The 20,978-nt window shown below is 35.6% G+C and overlaps 1 protein-coding gene across 3 annotated transcripts in view; it reads right to left on the minus strand.

Moving 5' to 3' along the window:
* Positions 1-20,978, minus strand: part of ANKRD12 (ankyrin repeat domain 12) — a 98,764-nt gene that overhangs the window by 26,161 nt on the left and 51,625 nt on the right. For 2 of the 3 annotated variants that reach the window (XM_010859086.1, XM_010859085.1), the window contains 5 exons: positions 17,905-17,973; positions 13,954-14,100; positions 10,399-10,599; positions 9,070-9,212; positions 2,099-2,246 (listed from right to left, as the gene is read on the minus strand). In XM_010859086.1, the coding sequence (XP_010857388.1) occupies positions 2,099-2,246; positions 9,070-9,212; positions 10,399-10,599; positions 13,954-14,100; positions 17,905-17,973 (708 nt within the window). The remainder of the gene's footprint in view (positions 1-2,098; positions 2,247-9,069; positions 9,213-10,398; positions 10,600-13,953; positions 14,101-17,904; positions 17,974-20,978) is intronic. The other variant, XM_010859087.1, reaches the window with a different exon arrangement.

Below are 20,978 nucleotides of genomic sequence, written 5' to 3' on the forward strand. Positions count from 1 at the left end.
CACTACTAAACACTGCTGTCAACCCTTTAAAAAACATGTTTGTCTCTCTCTATTCCTCCCTCCCCCATGTCTCTTCTCCTTATAATCAGCCCGCCTTTTGGATGGGTGATAGTCAAGCAGAAGCCTTGATCCTTTCCTTAGTGGAATACGAGAGCAATCACTATTGCCGGCTCCTTTCAGAACTACTGAAAACATATCAGGCGTTTCCCCTAACATAACAATTCTTGAGAATTTCTTAGTATTTAAAAAACCCAATATCCTGAACCTTTTATGTGCTATTCACCTTAACTGAGTTTTATACAAAATTCCCCTGGAGAAGTACCTATTAAGTACACACTTAAAATTTTAGTCTTGTCCATTTTTTAAAGTCTGATATGGTGTTTTAAGTCATTTTTATTTTTTTTCTACAGGTCCTCCCTCTTTTCGTACAATCCAGCTGGGAGAAGACGCTGGGTGCAGCTCAGCACACTCCTCTGTCTGGGCCCCTCCTGCCAATGGCAGCAGGATCCGACCTAGAGGACTGAGGAGGGGAGCAGAGTGTCCCTTCAGCAGGAGGGCAGGCAAGGGTTTCATCCTCTTTCTAACTTAATGTTGGCAACTACTGATCCTCAATGCTCCCAGACATCAACTAACAGGGGGCTGCAAAGTGGTCAGTCTCTCTTGTCATTCTTTTAGCTGTATTAATCTTATAAGAAAACATTTCTTCTCATCATAATGAGGTTACCCAGTGGTAAGAGTTCATACAGGAATATGGAAGCAAAATAAATGATTGACTTTTCCCCCTTTTTTGCCGATTTTTTAAGATAACAAACTGGTTCTTTGGTGACCATGAATTAATTTAAAAATTCACCATGAAAAATTCATGAATTTAAACATGTTTGATGGGTTTCAAATCTTTGCAATTAACACCCTTATTGAAGCTCAAACTTTCCAATTTTGGGCTAGAGGGGAACAGTTCCAAGCTGTCTAAGGCCTTCTGACAAAACCTAAAATCTGAAATAAGTAGATGTTCTATATTTCCTGCCCTAGACTTAGTTTAGCATCATCCATTGTTTTCCAACAAAGTTTGGCTTTCTTTTAGGAGAAAATATTTCCCAATTATAATCTGGGTACCAGGAATGACTACTGCTACTGTCTTTGTCAGCTTTAGATCTTTTCAACAGATCTAAATTTGTATTTTAGTTTTAATTTGGAAATAATTTCAACTCCCAAAAAGTTAGAAAATAAAAAATAATAAACACTATAAATCCTTTACCTAGGTTTTCTTATTGTTAACACTTTACTCTTCTTGCATTATACTTTCTTTCTATATATAACATATGTGTATAAATACATTTTCTTCCTTAACTATATGAGGGTAAATTACATATATAATGGCTCTTTACCCTATATACTTCAGAGGGTATTTTGCAAGACATAAAGATATTATTTGTTATAGCATAGTTGCCAACTTCGTGAATTTACACTGAAACAACACTAATCTACTGTCCATATTCCTTGCTAAATGATCTAATATCTTTTATAACTATTTCCCCCCTCCACGACAGAAACCAGTCCTGGAGCAGGTATGTTTTTTACTTATCGGTTTTTAAAAAAACTCTTGAGTATGCCAAAAGTTTTCTGAAATACTCTTCTTGGATCTTCCCTTTTTAAAAACTGTGATTGTAAAATTGTGTCGCAATTTTACAACAGTGACCAGAATTCAACCACCTAAACACAAAAATAAAAATGCAAAGGTGACTCATCAATGCCAGGAAGGGTCTGGTGAGTAGTGCTCTAATTAATAAAAGGATTAAAAGAATTCAGACGTGGTACAGCTAACAGTGGCAGCGTGTAGTAGTGCTGGTAACTATTAACGGGGAGAGAGTCTGCAACAGGCTTGATTCTGACATCAGCAATTTGTGGGGAAAAGAAATCACAGAAATAGGACAAGAGCATCAGGACCCCATTTACACGGAGGACGTGGAGACAGGACCTCAACTGAGGTTACCGAACTCACCATTCTGAACAGCTAGAGTGCTAGGTGTTACAAAGCAGAAGTACAACATTCTACTAAAATATCATGTAAACAGGTGAACAGAGACCATGTGGAACAAACCTGTGTAACTCTCATCATCATCAGACAAAGGCACCTCTCTTTTCAGCAATAACTCCAGCTCCTCTGTTTCTGCCACATCTACTGGACGCTCCCCATGTTTATTAGCTTGAAAAGGGTTTCCACCATGACGAAGCAGCAGTTTCACAATCTGCAACATTGAACAGTAGGAAGACTCAGTCCTTTTGTTGACTGCATTATTTCAACCATTCTCCCGATTATACACACAGTCTCCTCCTGCTCCGTCTATTCCGCCTCCTTCCCCACTATCTATTCTAAATCATAATTACTCTCAAGTTCCATTTTCACTGCCATCCCCCTTCTGACTGCATCTACTACCAAGACAGTTGCTCCTTAAAATTGAGGTTGGGCTATCTTAGTACCGAATCTCATGATTTTTCTGAGATCTGTTTCATCAAACATTTGACAAATATTTACTAAGTACCTTTAACAAGGACTACATCAAGTTCTCCAGATAAATCCATGAACAAGAGTAACAAGCTCCCTGGCCTCTTGCAATGTACAGGCTACAGGAAATCTCAAAAGAAGTATTTCCCCTGTTTAAGGCAACCAGCCCTACACCAAGGCTCTTTAATAATCTTCTTTTCTCCATCTCCCTGGGATGTAAACTATCACTAACTGATATGAGATTACTTAAAATTAATGAAGCTTAAAATGCAACGTCTCTGACTTTCATGATCCCCTTACATGGCCCTGTATCTTTTTATTCATTTCTTAAAGAACCTGTCCCCACAAATTACATAAGTTTTGGGCTCCACAAACCAAGATGTGCCTGGCTAGTCATTTCATTTTTTTGGTTTCTTCCTTTCTTCCTATTCCACTTCTTTCTATATTAAAACCTTTTTTGATTGACTTATTTCTAGAAACCAATCTTTCTAGTTCATTTCTCTTTTGCCTTAAAACAATAATGGGAATAAAGAAACAGACTTAAAAAAAAAGAAACTGTTTAAGCCTATACTCTTCTCCTCCACCTAAACCTCTCTTCTTTTCTTAACAGTCAAGCTCCTGGACAGTGTTTACCCTTGCAGCCTTAGACTACTTCTTTCTTACTGGCCCTTCAGCCTTCCACCTACAGTTATGTTGCCATCAGTCCAGTGAAATGAGTCTTCTAATATCTGTGAATATCTAAGCCACAGGTGATTTCCCCAGGGCTCTGTCCTTGATTCACACTCTGTTCTACATCATCTCCCTGGAGGGCTCACCACCCACTCTGAATGAGATGACAATTATGCAATCCATCCATCCATTTTCATTCTCATGCTCATTCTTTCTTAGCCCTCTTCCTCAGCTTCAGAACCAAATTTCGATATATTATATTTTAATACAAACGTTGAACCCAATTGGTCCCAGAGTTCATTAAACTTGCACCCTTATCCTTTATCTTTTCTATTCTTAGTGACTAGCACCAAAATATACCCAGTCACTGAAGCCAGAACGATGGGAGCCATCACTGATTCTTGTTTTTCATTCATTGTTGCTGTTTACTTACTAATTTGTGTCCTTCACTTTTGTGATCTCATAGACTGTAGCCTACCAGGTTCCTCTGTCCATAGGATTATTCAGGCAAGAATACTGGAGTGGGTTGCTAGTCCCTTCTCCAGGGGATCTTTCTGACCAAGGGATCGAACCTGCATCTCCTGCATTGGCAGGAGGATTCTTTACCACTAGTGCCACCAGCGAAGTCCTTTTCACTCATATTCCTCGTCAGACAGGTGGGAAGTATTATTAATTCTGCTTCCATGACATCTCTTTTGCTTTGAGCTTTTATCTCCAGTGACATGAGTGTGTGCTGTCATAGGTAAATCTGTACTATAATTTATTAACACATTTCTGCCCTTATCCTAGACCATAAACTTTATGTGAAATCTTTGTTCGTTTTTGTATTCTCAATACACAACTATGATGTTTTCTGGTATAGCACATCTTTTTCAAAAAACATTAAACAAGATGCTACAAATCAGGAATTTCTAACAAATGAAAGTATTTAAGAGTAACAATGATTCACAGTGAAACAAAAATGAAAAACTGTTTCTAGGCTATGGAAGAATAAAGCATCAAAACAGAACATTTGAAGTGTAAGAACACAAAAAGAAAACAAATAACTCATGATCAATTGCTGCTGCTGCTGCTAAGTCGCTTCAGTCGTGTTCAACTCTGTGCGACCTCAGAGACGGCAGCCCACCAGGCTCCCCCGTCCCTGGGATTCTCCAGGCAAGAACATTGGAGTGGGTTGCCACTCCCTTCTCCATGATCAACTGTTTTTTTTTTTTTTCATGATCAACTGTTAATGTTCAATTTTCCTATTTATTAATTTTCATCAAGTTGCATTTTTTAATAAGATCAAATAGCTATTCAAGGGTGCTAGTGAAAAACAATTGTCCCTGATATTTATCTTCAATGCTCAAATATCATACCTAGCATGCTGCTTCCGTATTTTTCAGTTTTAGGTGTTGTCTACTGTCTTACAATGGAAGACAGGGACTCAGCTCTTGTTTACCAACTGCACCCCTGTACTCCTATACATAATCATTCCCCCTCCTAACTTTCCAAAATAGTCATATTATTTTGTGTGTATTATGACTAATATAAATATTGAACCAAGTAGCATACCATGACTAAATTTTCATTCTTCCACAAGTCATTTTATCCCAGAGTTAACTATCTTCATTTTTCATTTGCTCAGTGTTCTACATACTTATCTTTAACTCATCCCCCATTCTGCTACAAGCACAGATCCCTTCAGTTCCACACACAACCACTGTTTCTGTTAAAGTCCTTCTCCAAGCCTTCTCACTTACTTTAAAATGGACTGGCTGCTGTCTAGATTTGCTTCTCATCTGTCATCTTCCTTCATCCTATCATCCTAGAAACACCCTTTCCTCAGTTTTGTGTTGAATTCTTTAGATCGTATCTTCTTTGTTGGTTTATGCCCTCGTTTTGTTGAAACACTACCTCCAGGAGATTCTTGAGAAATGGTTAAATAATCTGAGAGTTTTTTGGTACATGTCAGAAAATACCTTTACTCTATCCTCACTTGAGTAATACTTACTTTGGACATAGAATAGTTTTCCCTCCAATTTCAAAGGCATGAGCATTATCTTTTAGCTTCTAGTGCTGTTATTGAAAAGTCTGATGCCATTCTGATTTTTTACCTTTACATGGAACTTGCTTTTTCTCTCTGTAAGCTGGAAGACGTCCTTTGCCCCTATGGTTCTGAAATCCCAGGATAATGAATTTTGATCTCGGTCTTTTTAACATTCATGCTGAGCATTCAATTACCCTTTCAATCTGAAGACACCTGCTCTTTCAGTTCTGAGAAAATTCCTGCTTTTATATCTGATAAAGTCCTGTGTTTTCACTGTTCTGTCTTCTAAGAACTCTTTAAGACACTGGATCTCCTGAATTAATCTTTCTTCTCATTTCCCCTCCTCCGTCTGTTTCCTGGTTTCTGGGAGGTTTTCTCAACTTTATCTTTAACCTTCAATACTGTATTTTTCGTCCTGTTATCATTTTATTAACTTCTAAGAGCTTTTTTAAGAGTCACTCGATGGATGTGAGTCTGAGTGAACCCGGGGAGTTGGTGATAGACAGGGAAGCCTGGTGTGCTGCGATTCATGGGGTGGCAAAGAGTCGGACACGACTGAGCGACTGAACTGAAGCTATGTTAAGAAAAGTAATCTTCTCTTAATCTAAATAATTTAGGACAGAACTGCTATCTTTCTGTTTTTTTCACCTTAGAAATGTCTTATGGATGGTTGTAGTCATCATGAGTATCATTGGAAGAAATCTAATTCTTTGCTGGAGAATCATATGATACAGATAAACACAAATGAGCTTTTGGTGGCTCTCATTTCCCTCCTCCTCTTTGGGGACAAGTAAAGAATAAGGAGAAAATAGCCCTCAACAGCTCTGAATTATGACTCCTACTATCCTAGGCATGTTGGTAGGAGGAAAAGCAAAGGTCTCTTGAAAACAGCATGCCAGTCTCCCTCTGGAAAGAGACTGGAAATAGTGTTTGAATCCTTGTAAGTACATCAGCTCAAAGGTCAGCTTCTGGAAATATTTTGTAGCAATGTGCATATTTAGAAACTTGTATTCATAGAAACATGTCTTACTCATAAGGCATAATTCTTTAACATTACATTTAGCAATCAAGAGATCTTTTTATGCAACATTTGAAGAAAAACTATTCATGTTTGAAAAACTATCAATAATCCTTTTTTTAAAAAAGGGAAGTGAATACAGTATTTAACACAGCACACCCAGAATACAAATTATGTATGTATGAGACTCAATATTCAATACAGAAAACAGAAAAGCACACGAGTGAAAAATAATATAGTTAAGTGCTTATCCCATAGGTATGTATGAGACTGGAACAACGGTAAGGATCAGTTTAGGAAAAATAACATTATTATTTTTCTTCAAAATTTGAACTTGAGAATTATGAAAAAGTCTTTTAGAAAGATTTAAGTGAGAAAATGGCACTTTTAATTTCTGAATTTTAGTTTCTAAAATATTTGAGTATATTTGAAAAATAGCAATAGTAGCCTTTTAATCTCCGACCTCTGAAATTTCCGTAACATTTTAGATTTCAAGGTAGGTTTATATGCTCAGTGTCTTTTTTTCCTTCAAAATATCCCCTTTAAATAGGTATTATTTATTATGGATGAGAAAAAGGAAGTTGAAAGGAAAAAAGTAACTTGAGACCACACATATGGCAAACTGGCCAGACCAGAACTGAATTTGTATCTATCTTCACAAATTTCATTTTTTTCTCAACTAAAGCGGCTTTTAAAAGGCAGGCAGCATGACCCTGACATTTTTATTGTGTCAAAAAAGAAAATAAGGCTGAGAATGTTTGCTGCTAATGAAAAAACTAAGGGGGATTTTTCTAGCAGAAAGGTATGAGATGACACCAAAATTCGAGCTAGGGTGTTAGAAAACATGTCCTGTGTTATTCACCAGAGAGCAGAGACAGTGTATTGAACAGCTCTTCCAGCTTAATATATCATTACCTCACTTTCTCTTAAGAAGACATTGGTATTTATCTTGTTTAGTCCCTTAACTTGGACTCTTATCAGTTTAATAAACTTAGGAGTGTCTCAGACCAATGTGACCTCATGTGTCTTTGTTTCGCCAAACTCCGGGAGAAGCTAAGGGTACTAGAATGTAGTGGGTCATACAGTTTCCACAACAGACACCAAAGGATGTTCATTTACTGTGATGATTAAAGTGATTAATACATATGAATCATTTACAACACTTATCTCCAAGTGAAAACACACAAATATTGCTGTGAGAAGTTAATGCAATGTAGTTCACAAATTCACAACCACTCCAGCCAGAGACTGGAAATCTCACAGAGACTGAGAATCCCAGATGAAATTCACGGCAAAGAGAAATCCTTGGACAGCATCTGTGCCACAGATCTAGGGCAGCTAGTCTCACCTGAAGCAGGATACAAGATATTTTGTATACAAAGATACTCTCAAAAACAATGAACTGATGGATGTGTCTGACCTTATTCAGGGCATTTTAGAGTTATGAAAGAGAGAGTAAGGAAATACAAAATATATATTTACACAGAGAACTAAATAAGAAAAATTAGAACAAGGCTGAGTAGTAACCAAGGTAATAAATAAAATCCAAGGCAAAATAAAATTAGAGTACACTCTGTGAGTCTCAGAGCAGCAATATATATTAAAATCCTTTGCAGGAGTCAGTAACTAGAGACTAAAATTTAATAAGGCAAAATAGCTTACACCTTGTTAGAAATGAAGAGAAGAAACACAACAGCTGCTTTTGGCTAATGGTACTGGGAAGGGTGGAGGGACACAAGGGAGAATTTAGGTATTTTTCTGAGCTAAGTAATACTTTTCAACTTTCTAAACTATGCACAAGTATGTCAATAAAAGTCAAAATTAAGTGAAAAACAGAAACTACTTCTTTGATGAACAGAATCCTTTGCTTTAGACACAGCTAACAGTGGCCTAGGTTGATCTGCTTCAGCTATAAGCGGGTTACAGTAATGGAACTAAGCACTGCTGCTGCTGCTGCTAAGCCACTTCAATTGTGTCCGACTCTGTGCAACCCCACAGACGGTAGTCCACCAGGCTCCCCCGTCCCTGGGATTCTCCAGGCAAGAACACTGGAGTGGGTTGCCATTTCTTTCTCCAATGCATGAAAGTGAAAAGTGAAAGTGAAGTCGCTCAGTCGTGTCTGACTCTTCGCAACCCCATGGACTGCAGCCTACCAGGCTCCTCTGTCCATGGGATTTTCCAGGCAAGAGTACTGGAGTGGGGTGCCATTGCCTTCTCCAGGAACTAAGCATTAAACATGCTTAAAACAGAAGCTTCATTACAACAAAGATGGGGTAGAGACTTTGCCAGAGACTGAAAATGCAAATGGAATTTAAAACCCAGCATGGGTCATAAAATTGCATCAAAACAAATCAAACATGGTATTTAAAGATGCCATTAAATTTTCAAGCATATATAATCAAGTTTGATTAAATCATCTTATTATATACATAAGCATCTGAGTATCTTTAAATAAATAATGTCAGCTAAAATTCAAGAACAGTTGTTATATACAAAGGAATCATTAAATATTAATGTCTTAAAAAAGGTATGACAGTGTAAAATTTTTATAAGTAAAATATGCTTTAATCTCTACATCTAATTATCCGACAGTAGAATGGCCCTTCAAATAAAAATTTTGCCAAGTTGCTTAATTATCAAATTAAATAGATTTTATGAAAAGATAATGCTAAACTCATAATAGGAATTAGCAATTAGAAGGTAGAAAATGGGAAAATAAAACACAAATGAGCTGGTCAGGCAATGAATGAAATATGACACCAGATTGTACAACTAAGAAGTGAGTTAAATTACTCTGGGTTAAATGTATCTTTTGAAGATGTGTATTACTGCTCCTCCTGTCATACTCACATCTCTGTGCCCACTACTAGCGGAATCATGGAGTGGAGTGTCATCATCTAATCCTTGTGTGTTAACATCTGCTCCAGCTGCTATCAGTATCTTAGCAACATCATAATATCCCACGTTGCAAGCTTCATGCAGTGGTGTCCAACCTAAAGTTACAATATTAATTGAACATATGGTACACTTCTACTAATTCAACACATACGCTTTTAATATACCCATGTGTGATACAGTAATTCTAAATGTACACAATACAAGGAAAAAGGAATGATGAACAAGCTACTGAAAATAAGTACCTAAGAAAACCACTAATTTTACAGAAGGTTCATCCACAATAATATTATTTCCCATGAAAGTGAAGTCATTCAGTTGTGTCCAACTCTTTGCGACCTCGTGGACTGTGGCCTATCAGGCTCCTCCTTCCATGGGGTTCTCCAGGCAAGAATACTGGAGTGGGTTGCCATTTCCTTCTCCAGGGGAGCTTCCCGACCCAGGGATCAAAACCAGGTCTCCCACATTGCAGGCAGATGCTTTACTCTCTGAGCCACCAGGGAAGCCCCATTATTTCCCATGGGGCTGAATTATTTGACAAAAGTATTAAACTAACATTTAAGCTTACCCAATGAATATAAACTTGCTATAATTTATAATAATCAACTGAATTATAAATAAGAAGAGTATAAAAGGGCAAAATAAGCTTGTTAGGGTCTTACAATAATACAAGATAGTAAAGAGAGTTCCCTGTATACAGCAGATTCTTATCTATTAATATTTTATATACAGTAGTGTGTATATGTTAATCCCAAAAGTGAAAGTGAAAGTGAAGTCCCTCAGTCGTGTCCGACTCTTTGCAACCCCATCGACTATGGCCTACCAGGCTCCTCCATCAGTGGGCTTCTCCAGGCAAGAGTACTGGTAATCCCAAATTCCTACTAATTTCTCTCTTTCCCCTACCCAGGGCTCTCTCATATACTTTTTTTTTTCTTTTTTCCATATACTCTTGATGGGAGTGTAAATGGATCAGGGAACTTTCTTTTGGAGGGTTATTTGCCTGATTTTCAAAAAAATGGATAAAAATTTTATCCTAAATTAGATAAAAAATTATATGGTAATATGCCAGATAATACAGAAGCTTAATATTTAAGAATTTGAGTGATTACTGACGTGGATCAGGGTTTCATGTACAAACTACAAAATAGTTTTAAAGTATACTTTTAGAACACTTTTATTTCAGAAAGAGGAACAAAGAATGTTGATTAAATTGTAATCAGAGTCTGTTTAGGTGACAACCTCAAAATTTTAGTTCCTGAGTATGTCTTTAATTACAAGTCTTACCTGCAAAATCTTTCACATTCACATTTGCCCCTAAACTTATTAGTTCTTTGACTTGTTTTACATCTCCTCGAATAGCTGCCATGTGTAAAGGAGTTTCACCACGTTCATTTCTTTTATTAACTTTATCTTTTTGTCGAGATGAGGAACTGGGAGTTTTCTTTTGGGCTGGTGGTGTTTGCGATGGATGATTTGGTGTGGAATCTGTAAGAAAGAGAAAAGTTTAAAGTTCTAGACTAAATATTTTGTAATATTCATGTAAAGGTTTCTACAGGTAATGTGCTAATTTCTTGGACTGAGGGAGTACCTTCTCACCCAAACAATCTGACACTTGACTTGGATAATCTGATAATGACTCAGAGTAGATTTTCCTTTAGGGTTATCAAATACTGCGTGTGCCAACTAAGAAAAAAATGTTTCACTCTGTCAATTCTACCCTGAAAGTACTTGCTCAATGAATAATTGGATAAACTGCAAAAAACCCATTTTTCATGGCATGTTATGATGTTATTTCAAGACCTAGATGAAATGACATTGAAGGCTAGAGTTTACACCTCTTACTCAAAGTACTGGACTCACAGTATGTATTTCAACATTAGGTACAAATTAAAGTCATAGATTATTTTAGTAGGAAATGAAGCTTATGATCCATAAGAAATAAGAACAGTCTAGAAAAAGGCCTTTAAAAACGAGCTGATAAAGGAGGGAAAAAAAGTGTTTTGCTTTGATTTCTATCTTTTGGTATTTGTTCCAGTTTCTCTCTCAAAAACAAGAAAGTTAAACTGCATGACATTTAAAGTCCTCTCCTCCCCATTTCAGAACTAAGAAAAAAACAAAACGAAAAATAGTTTCTTAATCAATTAAGGATTCAAGACATATGTACAGTGTTAATAATTCTGAAAATTTACAACTATTTAAAAGAAATAACAGCTCTAAGGAAAAAAAAAGTCTACAGAAAATAATTTTCCAGCATCATATAATGACTTCCTTGCAAACTGCCACGATGGGAATGTTAAAGTATTATCCCTCTTTTCTCAGTAAGAAAAAAGTTTAAAGTTTACCTTTTGATTTTTAAAGTACATTGAGTTAGTAACAGTTTCTTATCTATGAATTTCTATAACATACACTCCAGAAGTACATGAATCTTGTCTAACTCATCACTGTATCTCGACTGCTTAGAAGACTTCCTGTTACACAGTGTACTTACACAACATTTGTTGAGTGAATACATGATTATTATAATATTTATAGTCAAATTATTTATTTAGGAAATTAGTGATTGAACTTAAAAAGGCATTTTTAAATTCAAACAACTTGCAAGAAATTAACTCATACAAAATTTTCTCAGCCATACCAAAATAATATAACACAGACAAAATAACAGTAGTACTACCCATAATGGCAATCAGAATAAACGTGGGAAGTAAGTTATATAATCGATAAGACTATGAACCTTAACAACCGTATCTATCAGCTGGCAAACAGGTTGATACTTCAAAAGCTTTCCCCTCTATACATGTATTAATAAGGAGGACCGATATACCCTTAAATGAAAAGAACAAAGTGCAGAATAGTATTACAGTATTAATCTTATTTATATTTAAAAACAAACAGCAATAAAAGATACATTTACATGTTTATATCTAAAAAACTGAGAAGAAATTATGAATAGGGCTTGCAGCTTAAAGGGAGAGGTTATTGGAAATGAGGAAAGATTTTTAGCTTCTTGCCTTACTGTATTAATTCTTTAATTTACTCTAAGGATAGAGGTTCGTAGTATTAAATAACACTTTTAAGAAACAAAAGTTTTCCCATCTAGCTATTAAATCTGAGTCAAAGTTAACACTTTTCAAATGTTCAGAAACATATGAAGTTTAACATTGTAAATAACTTTGATTTGGCCAGTCTCCCCAAGTTGTGGGTGGAAAGGTGGAAGAATAACCAACATGCCCCACTTTAAAAAGAAAGTTCTAACACACTCTTGTTAGCGAAAGATATAGATACACTTACGTTTCAATGGAAACTATGATCTATAGAAACTCCAAGAATTTTACCAAGTTGTCCCATTTTTTAATAACAAAGAGCCAACACTGGAAAAGTTCACTAGAAAAATTGTGTTCTTGTCAATGCATTTCCACAGGGTCTGTCATGTTATCCCAAGTGTTATACAAAGGTGCCCTGAAGAAAAGAATTTTTCTTCCAAATTTTTGGAACTTTTCTTTCCCAAAGAAAAAGATTTCTCCAAAGAGATTTACTTTCTTCTTGCATTGCTCAATGAGAACTGTATACAACTTAAAACTCTTGTTTTTAGCTACCAGAATGTATAACTAAGTTCACTGCTCAATGTAGTAACTATCCCAGCCCAGCGGTCTGGACCTTATCTACCTTTTAAACTCTTTTAATAAATGAGCAAGTTGGTTGGTTGTTCCTTCTTTGTCTTTATCCTGCCGGTAAGCCATCTTTAATCATTTCTGGAGGGCAAACTATTGATACTTGAATAAACACACACACAAACACACACACAAGAAGCACAATATCTTAAATGGAAATGTGAAATGAAACATGAAATAAATTTACATAATACACTGCAGATATTTTTTCTTTTGAAAATAAATTTTGTTGTTGCTGTTGTTCAGTCATCAAGTAGTGTCCGACTCTACGCAACCCTGTGAAGTGCAGCATGCCAGGCTCCTCTACCCATGGGATTTCCCAGGTAAGAATAGTGGAGTGGGTAGCCATCCCATTCTTCAGGGGATATTCCCAGACCAGGGATCGAACCTGTGTCTCCTGCATTGAAGGCAGATTCTTTACTGTTGAGCCAACACGGAAGCCCAAAATAAATTTTAGCAGATCTTAAACAATAAAACACGAACTATACTCTTGCTTCGAAAAGCATGTGATAAGATTACCAGCTTACAATAGAGTGCTAACTATAAAAGTAAAGTATAACTATAAAAGTAAACTATAAACCTAGAAGCAGCTTTACAGAAACTGAAGTAAAAATTTCTGCAGTAAGGTAAAAGCACACACAGTTCTGCAACAGATTTCTCATGTGGACTGATCCAATTCTAAACTACAGTTGACCCTTGAACAACTCAGGGATCAGGGGTACCCACCCTCCTCACATTTGAAAATCTGTGTGCAACTTACAAAGTTTGGAGTTGGCCCTCCAAACCCAGAATTCTGTATCTTCAAATTCAACCAACCATGGATTATGCAGCAGTATAGTATTTACTTCTGAAAAAAATCCATGTGTATGTGGACCCACTCAGTTCAAACCTGTGTTGTTCAAAGGTCAACTGTACTCATTTTAGTTGATAAACATTTACTGAATGTCTGCCAAGAGCCAAGATCCCTGCTCCTGTATAGCTTTTCATCTAGCAGATGAGACAGACAATAAACAACTGTCACACAAACACATGTTAAGATTATAAATTTATAAGAAACTGATTAAATCCAAGAAAGGACATTTAAAGTAGTTAAAAATAACTGTCAAGACAAAGCTACAATGTGAAGAAAACCACAAACACACAGGTACTCAATGATGGTGAGTGTCACCTGGACTGTTGTCCCGTGCTGTCATCTGCATAAGAAGTGCCATCTGCTTTCGCTCTGAGAGTGGGTAACCAAAGAGAATGCTAACTGGAGTGGACTTCTTATTTCCAGCTTCCTTTTTTGTTTTCTTCTTTTCTGGACCTTCTTTCTCTGGAATTATTAATAAATATGTAAGAATCTGAAACAAATTTAAGCACTCAAAAGTAAAGCATAAGGAGACTTTTTAAAAATAGATGATACATGTTTATGAGAAACAAGAGTAACAGAGAAACTTGCAATAGGCAGACAAAAGAGCACTAGGGTTTTATTATATAAGCAATTTTCTCTCTGAATGCTTTTTGAGAAAACATCTTAGTTGTATAATTTTCAGAAAATTAACATTTGGAAATTTAGTCCTAGTAAGATCTGTATTTTAATGATCAATTCTATTAAATAACACTTCAAACATTCCTTAGTTTTACATCTCTGAAACTCCTTCATTCACTCTAATCTTATTCAATTATTCCTAAGCCTGTATAGCAATATTCCTTCACATTAGCTCCCTAATTCCACTAATAATTTATACATCTTCTAAGGAAGTGTTTAAGACAAAGCACATCACACAGAGTAATTACTGAAAAATAACACCAAATCACTCTATTGCAGTTATAGGATAGTTGAATATGGAAGACTATTAATCAAAGCTGAAACTGAGCAAAATTAAAGATTCTATATGTGTGTGGGAAGGGGCCGGGGGAATTAATAGAGATCCTGCAAAGATTCAAAAATGTCTAAAAATTTTTCAAAGAGATTTGATCCACCATAAAGCCAGTTCTCAGATTTAGCTATTTGGCAAATCTCTGGCAATGGAGGCAATATTCCCCATTATGAGCCAGAAAATTCAGATGGAACTGGATTCCATAGGTCAAAGAAACATAGATGCCTGTTACTCCTTCCTTAAGGACATTTCTGGGAATTAATTCAAGTGGCCCTGTGAGATGAGCTGCCGGTTAACTGTCTAGGCATCTATTTCCTGGAAAATCCTGTATCAATATCTGGGATTTACTGATCCAGGTTTGCAGTGTAGAGAAGAGCTACAAAACTATAAATAAATTAATAAAAATTGTAAACAAATGTAAAATAGCAAAATGAGTGCAAGAAGGCAAGGCTTAGTAGTCAATACTGTCGTTTTTCTCAGGTAGATGTGGCCAGCAGTTAGACTACTCCAGGAGATAAGCATTTATTGATCTAGTAACTTTCAAGAAATGAATAAAAGTTTAATACTATTTATATATTACTGTATTATTATTTGAGGCATACAATCCTGTAGTGTGCCACTTTAAGTTAATCAGGACAAACTGGAATCCTAAGGCCTGGAAAAATCAAAGGGCCTGCATTACTCTCTGCTGCCCACAAATCACCCAAAACTCAATAGCTCCGAAAATGTCCATTCTGTTGATATTTGCAAAATTTTACATAACAGAAATAAAAAATTCCAAGATTTTTAAAGTCAGCCTTTATTAATAGTCCTAATATATTATTTTCTTACTTTTCATTTCATTAATGATCCAATTAGTATAAAGCCCATTTTAGCAGTGTTACACCTAACTTACTAAATTTATTATAAACCCCTAAATAGGTCTTTTGGAGAAATCTATTTTTTCCTGAAACACATTCTTTTTCCTAATAATGTTCTATATGCTTTGGTTCTCAGAATTAATGAGGAACCACAACTGTTGTTTTAATAGTTGTTGATCTGCATACCAAATTTTTAAATATAATAAATGTACTTCTCACTTAAATTAAAATACTTATAACGGTTTAAAGAAAGAAGTTGTTTTAAGAAAAAAAGTACAATTTAGTAATTAGAAGAAGCAAAATAAAAAATACATCCCTATCCTTAAAACACTTTTAAAATTTTGGAAAAAAAATTTTCTTTTATTTTCTCATTTGCAAACTCTTGATTTCTGGTTTTAACTGCATTTTAGTAACACAATGTTTTAAGAAGAATATGCTTGAGGACTTCCCTGGCAGTCCGGTAGTTAAGACTCTGCACTTCCAATGCAGGGGATGGAGGCTAGATCCCTGTTAGGGGACTAGGATTCCATGTGCCATGAAGGAGTGGCCAAAAAATTTTTAAAAAGTAAATTCAGTAAGATTAAGATCAAAAAGAAAAAATCAATTATGTTCCTTTATACTTGCAATGACCTCCTAAAAAAAGAATATACTCTAAAGTGATACTCAGTTTATAGAAGAAAAGAATAAACAAATTGGATGTATTCTAAATGTTCAATCAAAAACTCATTACTAACATTCATATGAACACTATTTTTTCTCTGAGTTACCTTAGCCATCTGTCTTGAGTTCATGCTTTACATGAGATAGGAAAATAAGGTAGGTGAACAGTAGCTGGTGTAAGATAGATTAGAGATAACTTTATACCATTTTTAAAAATCATAAATCTTAGATTAGTATGTCCCTAAGTGTGCTTTTTCATGTTGAAACCATTCAATAAAACTCTGTGAAAGCATGGATTCCTAACAACTGGACCACCAGGGAAGACCACCTTAAGAGACTGTTAAAGAAATATCCAGGTGGTTCACTTAAGACTAAAGAAAAACAGATACAACCTTTTCAACAATCCAGTACTATTTACTTCAAGGTTCAGAGGACCTTTAGAATTAGATATCTCAGTCTTATAATCCTGAAAATTAGTGCTTTCTTCCCATGTCTTATCAGAATAAACAGAAAGCTCAACATTATCACATCTCAATTAAGTATATTGAGAAGAGACAAACATGTTTTTCTTGGGGAACTAGTTCATAAGCCTACCAGTGTCTCAGAAATACGACATTTTCCCACAAAGCAGCCACAGTATAAAGAATGAAACTGTGGGAGCTACAATTCAAATACAGATGGTTCTGCAATATCTAGTTTCTGACAGGTGAGTGCTTGTATCTTCTGATTTCCAGCCATGACCCTCAGACCACAGGCAATTTCATCACATACCGTTCTTTTAGGTGTACCTTGGTACTCAGGGGCCCCATTTTAGGAAAATACCACTAACTCCACAGTAAGTGTAGATCTGTTCAATTTAATGCTAACTGTAGACAAGCCATTGCCAAATTTTGATAACTATGTATTACTGACTTATCAGGTCAACTAACAGTTTTCAGGATAATTTTAAGAATAATTACTTTGCTGTATACCAACTCCACAAATTTATCAAATAAATAGAAAGTATACTGGCAACAGAAATTTTTAGTTTTTGCAGTTAAAGGCCATATGCTAAAAACTGGACACTGAGGGACTAAACAATACCTTACATTTAAAAATAAGAGATAAGAATATAAGCTAATTAAAAAGTAAAAAAAAAGAAAGAATCAAAACACCTAGCTAATTTAGTTTTCACATACTGGGGATACATTTACTCTTTGATGGCATTTCTCCAGGAAACTTGGTGTTTTAATCCATTTTTAAATTCAACAGGGTCAGCAGAAAAGTCAACAGACTAAAGAGGTCAACTGAAAAAATTTTTAATATGTTTTAAAAAACACTGCGTGCTTGAAGAATAAGATGACACTGTCTATGAAAATCACTATGTGTGGTATAACGTGTGAAGGGTGTCCAGCTAAGAGATGGAGGACCAGGGCACCTTCCTACAGGGGTCACTGCTCAGCACAGCTCCAAGGTGTACACCTCTTATACTCTTCTACATGAATGGGCCCCCAGCTGTGCTGCATGCTTGAGTGGCTGTGCAGGATCCTGCTTGCAGCATCCACACAGAACATGTCTTGGACATGGTACATGGGAGCTCTCAAATGAGGCTGGAAAATTTTATGTCGCTCACATAGTCACTTATTCAACCACAGACATCTATGTGCTGGTTTGAAAATAAGTTATTTATAGTACAAGAATTAATTATAAATGTGACAGAAACCACTGGCTAACAGGAACCCCTGATAATCTAGTTACCTGAGCATGTCCTGTAAGAAGATATAAGTCTCTCCCCCCAATTCTCACTTGTATGTCCTGGGTCTGAATCTACAGAATGAGAAGAGACAGGAGAAGAGAAAAAAGCATACGAAGGGAAATGCAGAATTCAACAAACCAACATTTTTCAAAAGACCACAATGATGTACCATTGTTTTTCCAAAAGATTATTTTTAAGGTAAAGCCAAAAGTACATTTAAAACAGAGGTTTGGCTAATACCTAAGATTTCAGTTTCTTTGGTCTTAAAGCTAAGAAAGTCAACTAAGTAGGTTGCGATAACAACTATTACTGAGGCTGCTTATTAAAACATATAATCTTTTTTGAGAATATTTTTTCAATCTCTGAATATTGATAAAAGAGACAGTACTCTGTAACTGCTTTTCTGTTTAGAATTTGCCTTTACAGAACTTGAATAAAGACTTGAATCATCCTTTTTGTTCTATGAATGCCAAAACTACTCAGAAGACAATAGAACATTTTGGACTACAGTATCATTCCAGACCAAATATTTCTATAAACTGTAAACATTTCAAATACTATGAATTATTACACTGACCACCTCTTAGAAAGAAAGCAGGCTAAAGCAAAACAAAATTTATTAGCTAAGAAATGGAATGCTGCCTAACAACTCAATAAATTAGACAATTAAGAATACGGAGAACTGATTTTTGACAGTATGGCCAGAGCAAATATTTTTACTTACAAACAAATGCTACTATAACTTAAAATATTATTATTCTAATCTTTACAATATCCATTTATTGGCTCATTGTTTTCTTTCCAGAATGATTACTATAGACATTATTCATGAGTTCAGTTAGGTATAAATAAAAAATAAAAATATCGGGGGAAAAGAATTTAGAGAACAAATAACTCCTAAACATAATATTTGCAAAAAAAGATAAGCCTATAAGTTTAGTGATGAGAAAGCTCACTCAACTGAAAGGGAAATCATTAATAAAATAACATTTAGACCAATTCTAGAGCCAATGGGTAAACAGATTGAATCACAAGCCTTTCAATAAACAATTACATTTGCTTTTTGTAATTGTTAACAAAACCATTAAGTTAACAACTAGAATTCTATGAAGAATATTTGACATTTCATTTCAAGATAAACAAAAATTTAAAAAGGCCTCCACAGGTTGCAAAGCAAAGTGGCAACTAATACGTTGCACCAACAAACTGAATTAAATGGATAAGTGAAAGCAGATCCTATTATTGCGATCAATTAAAGAATAGTGGATAAAATAAACTTGCTTTCAATTATATTCATTAATATAAGGAAGCAGTTTAATAGTTTATCCAAACCTTCCTTTGGAAGTAATTAATCTATCCTGACCCCACATACCCTTCGGCTTTTACTCAAATAAGTATGCTCATATTTGGGGCATCTGTATATGTATTCTATAAAGATTTAATTAAGGAGCTAGAAAATTATCGGGGGAAGGAACAAAAATAAATCTATAATAGACAATCTCCATGAAAATCACCAAAAGATGAGTATCCTTATTAAGCAAAACACTAATTTTATCTGTTACTTTTAACACAGTTATCAGAAAAACAACATTTGTTTCTTTTTAAAATAGTTGTCCTCTCCAAAGTTGAGTTGAGTCATTAAATAGGGTAGATCCTTCAGTGGGATCAAAGCCTCAGGAAAGCAGGCCTTAATGGCTGGCTCGCAGAGACTGAGTTCGGAGCATGTGAACACATTCTACAACTGCGATCATGGCCTTGGGGAATGGGGCATACTGTGCCTCTCTGCATCTTGTCCTTCCACATTTATTCACACATTACTTACATATGCCACTAGAAAAAACGCAATAAGCAAACAGATAATGCTTATTAAGAAGAAATAAACATTTTTTTTAAAAAGAATGTTGTTTTTTTTTTTTACTTACACATGCAAACTAAAATGAAATACTACTGGTTTATCACTATAGATAATTAGATCTATCAAACCTAAAAAAAAAGAAAAAGCAAGTCCCCTGATGTTATTTGAGATTAAAGTCTTCTGCTGGAAGACTTTGTAACTACATATAATTATTTTTGAGAAATGTCATAGAAACGTTGTATCCTTTTAACCCTATAACCCTACTCTTGGAATGAATAAGAAAACATTCAGGGTATAACAAAACCACAGCTGGAAAGACACTCTTATGGCATTACTCATAACAAAATAATTCAAATGTAGGCTGGAGGCCAAGAAGAGACACTCATGTGTAGCCTCAAGCAGTGAAGTTCAGTACTTTTATGTTAAAGAACTGTTATGGCATCCAATGAATGCCATTAGGCTAGAAAAGAAAATTAGTATGATTTTATGGTGGATAGAGTAGGAATAAAGTTCACTCAGTAGAAACATTAGCAACTATTAAAGATAACAGCAGTTATCAGTTATTAATATTTTGTTGTTGTTTAGTTGCTAAGTCGTGTTCAACTCTTTTGTGGCCCCACTGACTGTAGCCTGGCAGGATCCTCTGTCCATGGGATTTCCCGGGCAAGAATACTGGAGTGGGTTGCTATTTCCTTCTCCAAGGGGTCTTCCCAACCCAAGAATCAAACTCATGTCTCCTGCATTGGCAGGCAGATTCTCTAACAGTGAGCCACCAGGGAAGCCATATCAGTATTATAAGGTGCCTACTTTAAATATTCATTATCCTCTTCCTATTAATAGGAATACCCCAACTTTGATCAGAGTGACAATATTGTCCAGCTCAAAAATATTCAACTTTTCAGACTTTCCTAACTAGCAGAGCCTAACCAGTTGAGGTGCAGGCAAAAGTCTCTAGGGAGGTTGTTTCACGAGTAAAAAGCATTACTGGTCTTTCCTGCCCAGGAAGGATGTGTAAGGCAAAATGCTGAAGGACAAAGCCTATATACAAGCTAAGGGTGGCAGAGCAGAAATACAAAAGGAACCTAGTCCTTGTCGGTATTACTGCACTGCTGCACTGCCTATGCCTGCTCTTACTGCAGTAGATGAAAAATCTCTAAGTCAGTTTTCTATTTTAATTAATATACTGCAAACTGATTTTATATGTTATATCACTCAGAGATC

The sequence above is a fragment of the Bison bison genome, unplaced genomic scaffold (genome assembly GCF_000754665.1).
Source record: "Bison bison bison isolate TAMUID 2011002044 unplaced genomic scaffold, Bison_UMD1.0 scf7180017864453, whole genome shotgun sequence".
Classification (NCBI taxonomy): Eukaryota; Metazoa; Chordata; class Mammalia; order Artiodactyla; family Bovidae; genus Bison; species Bison bison.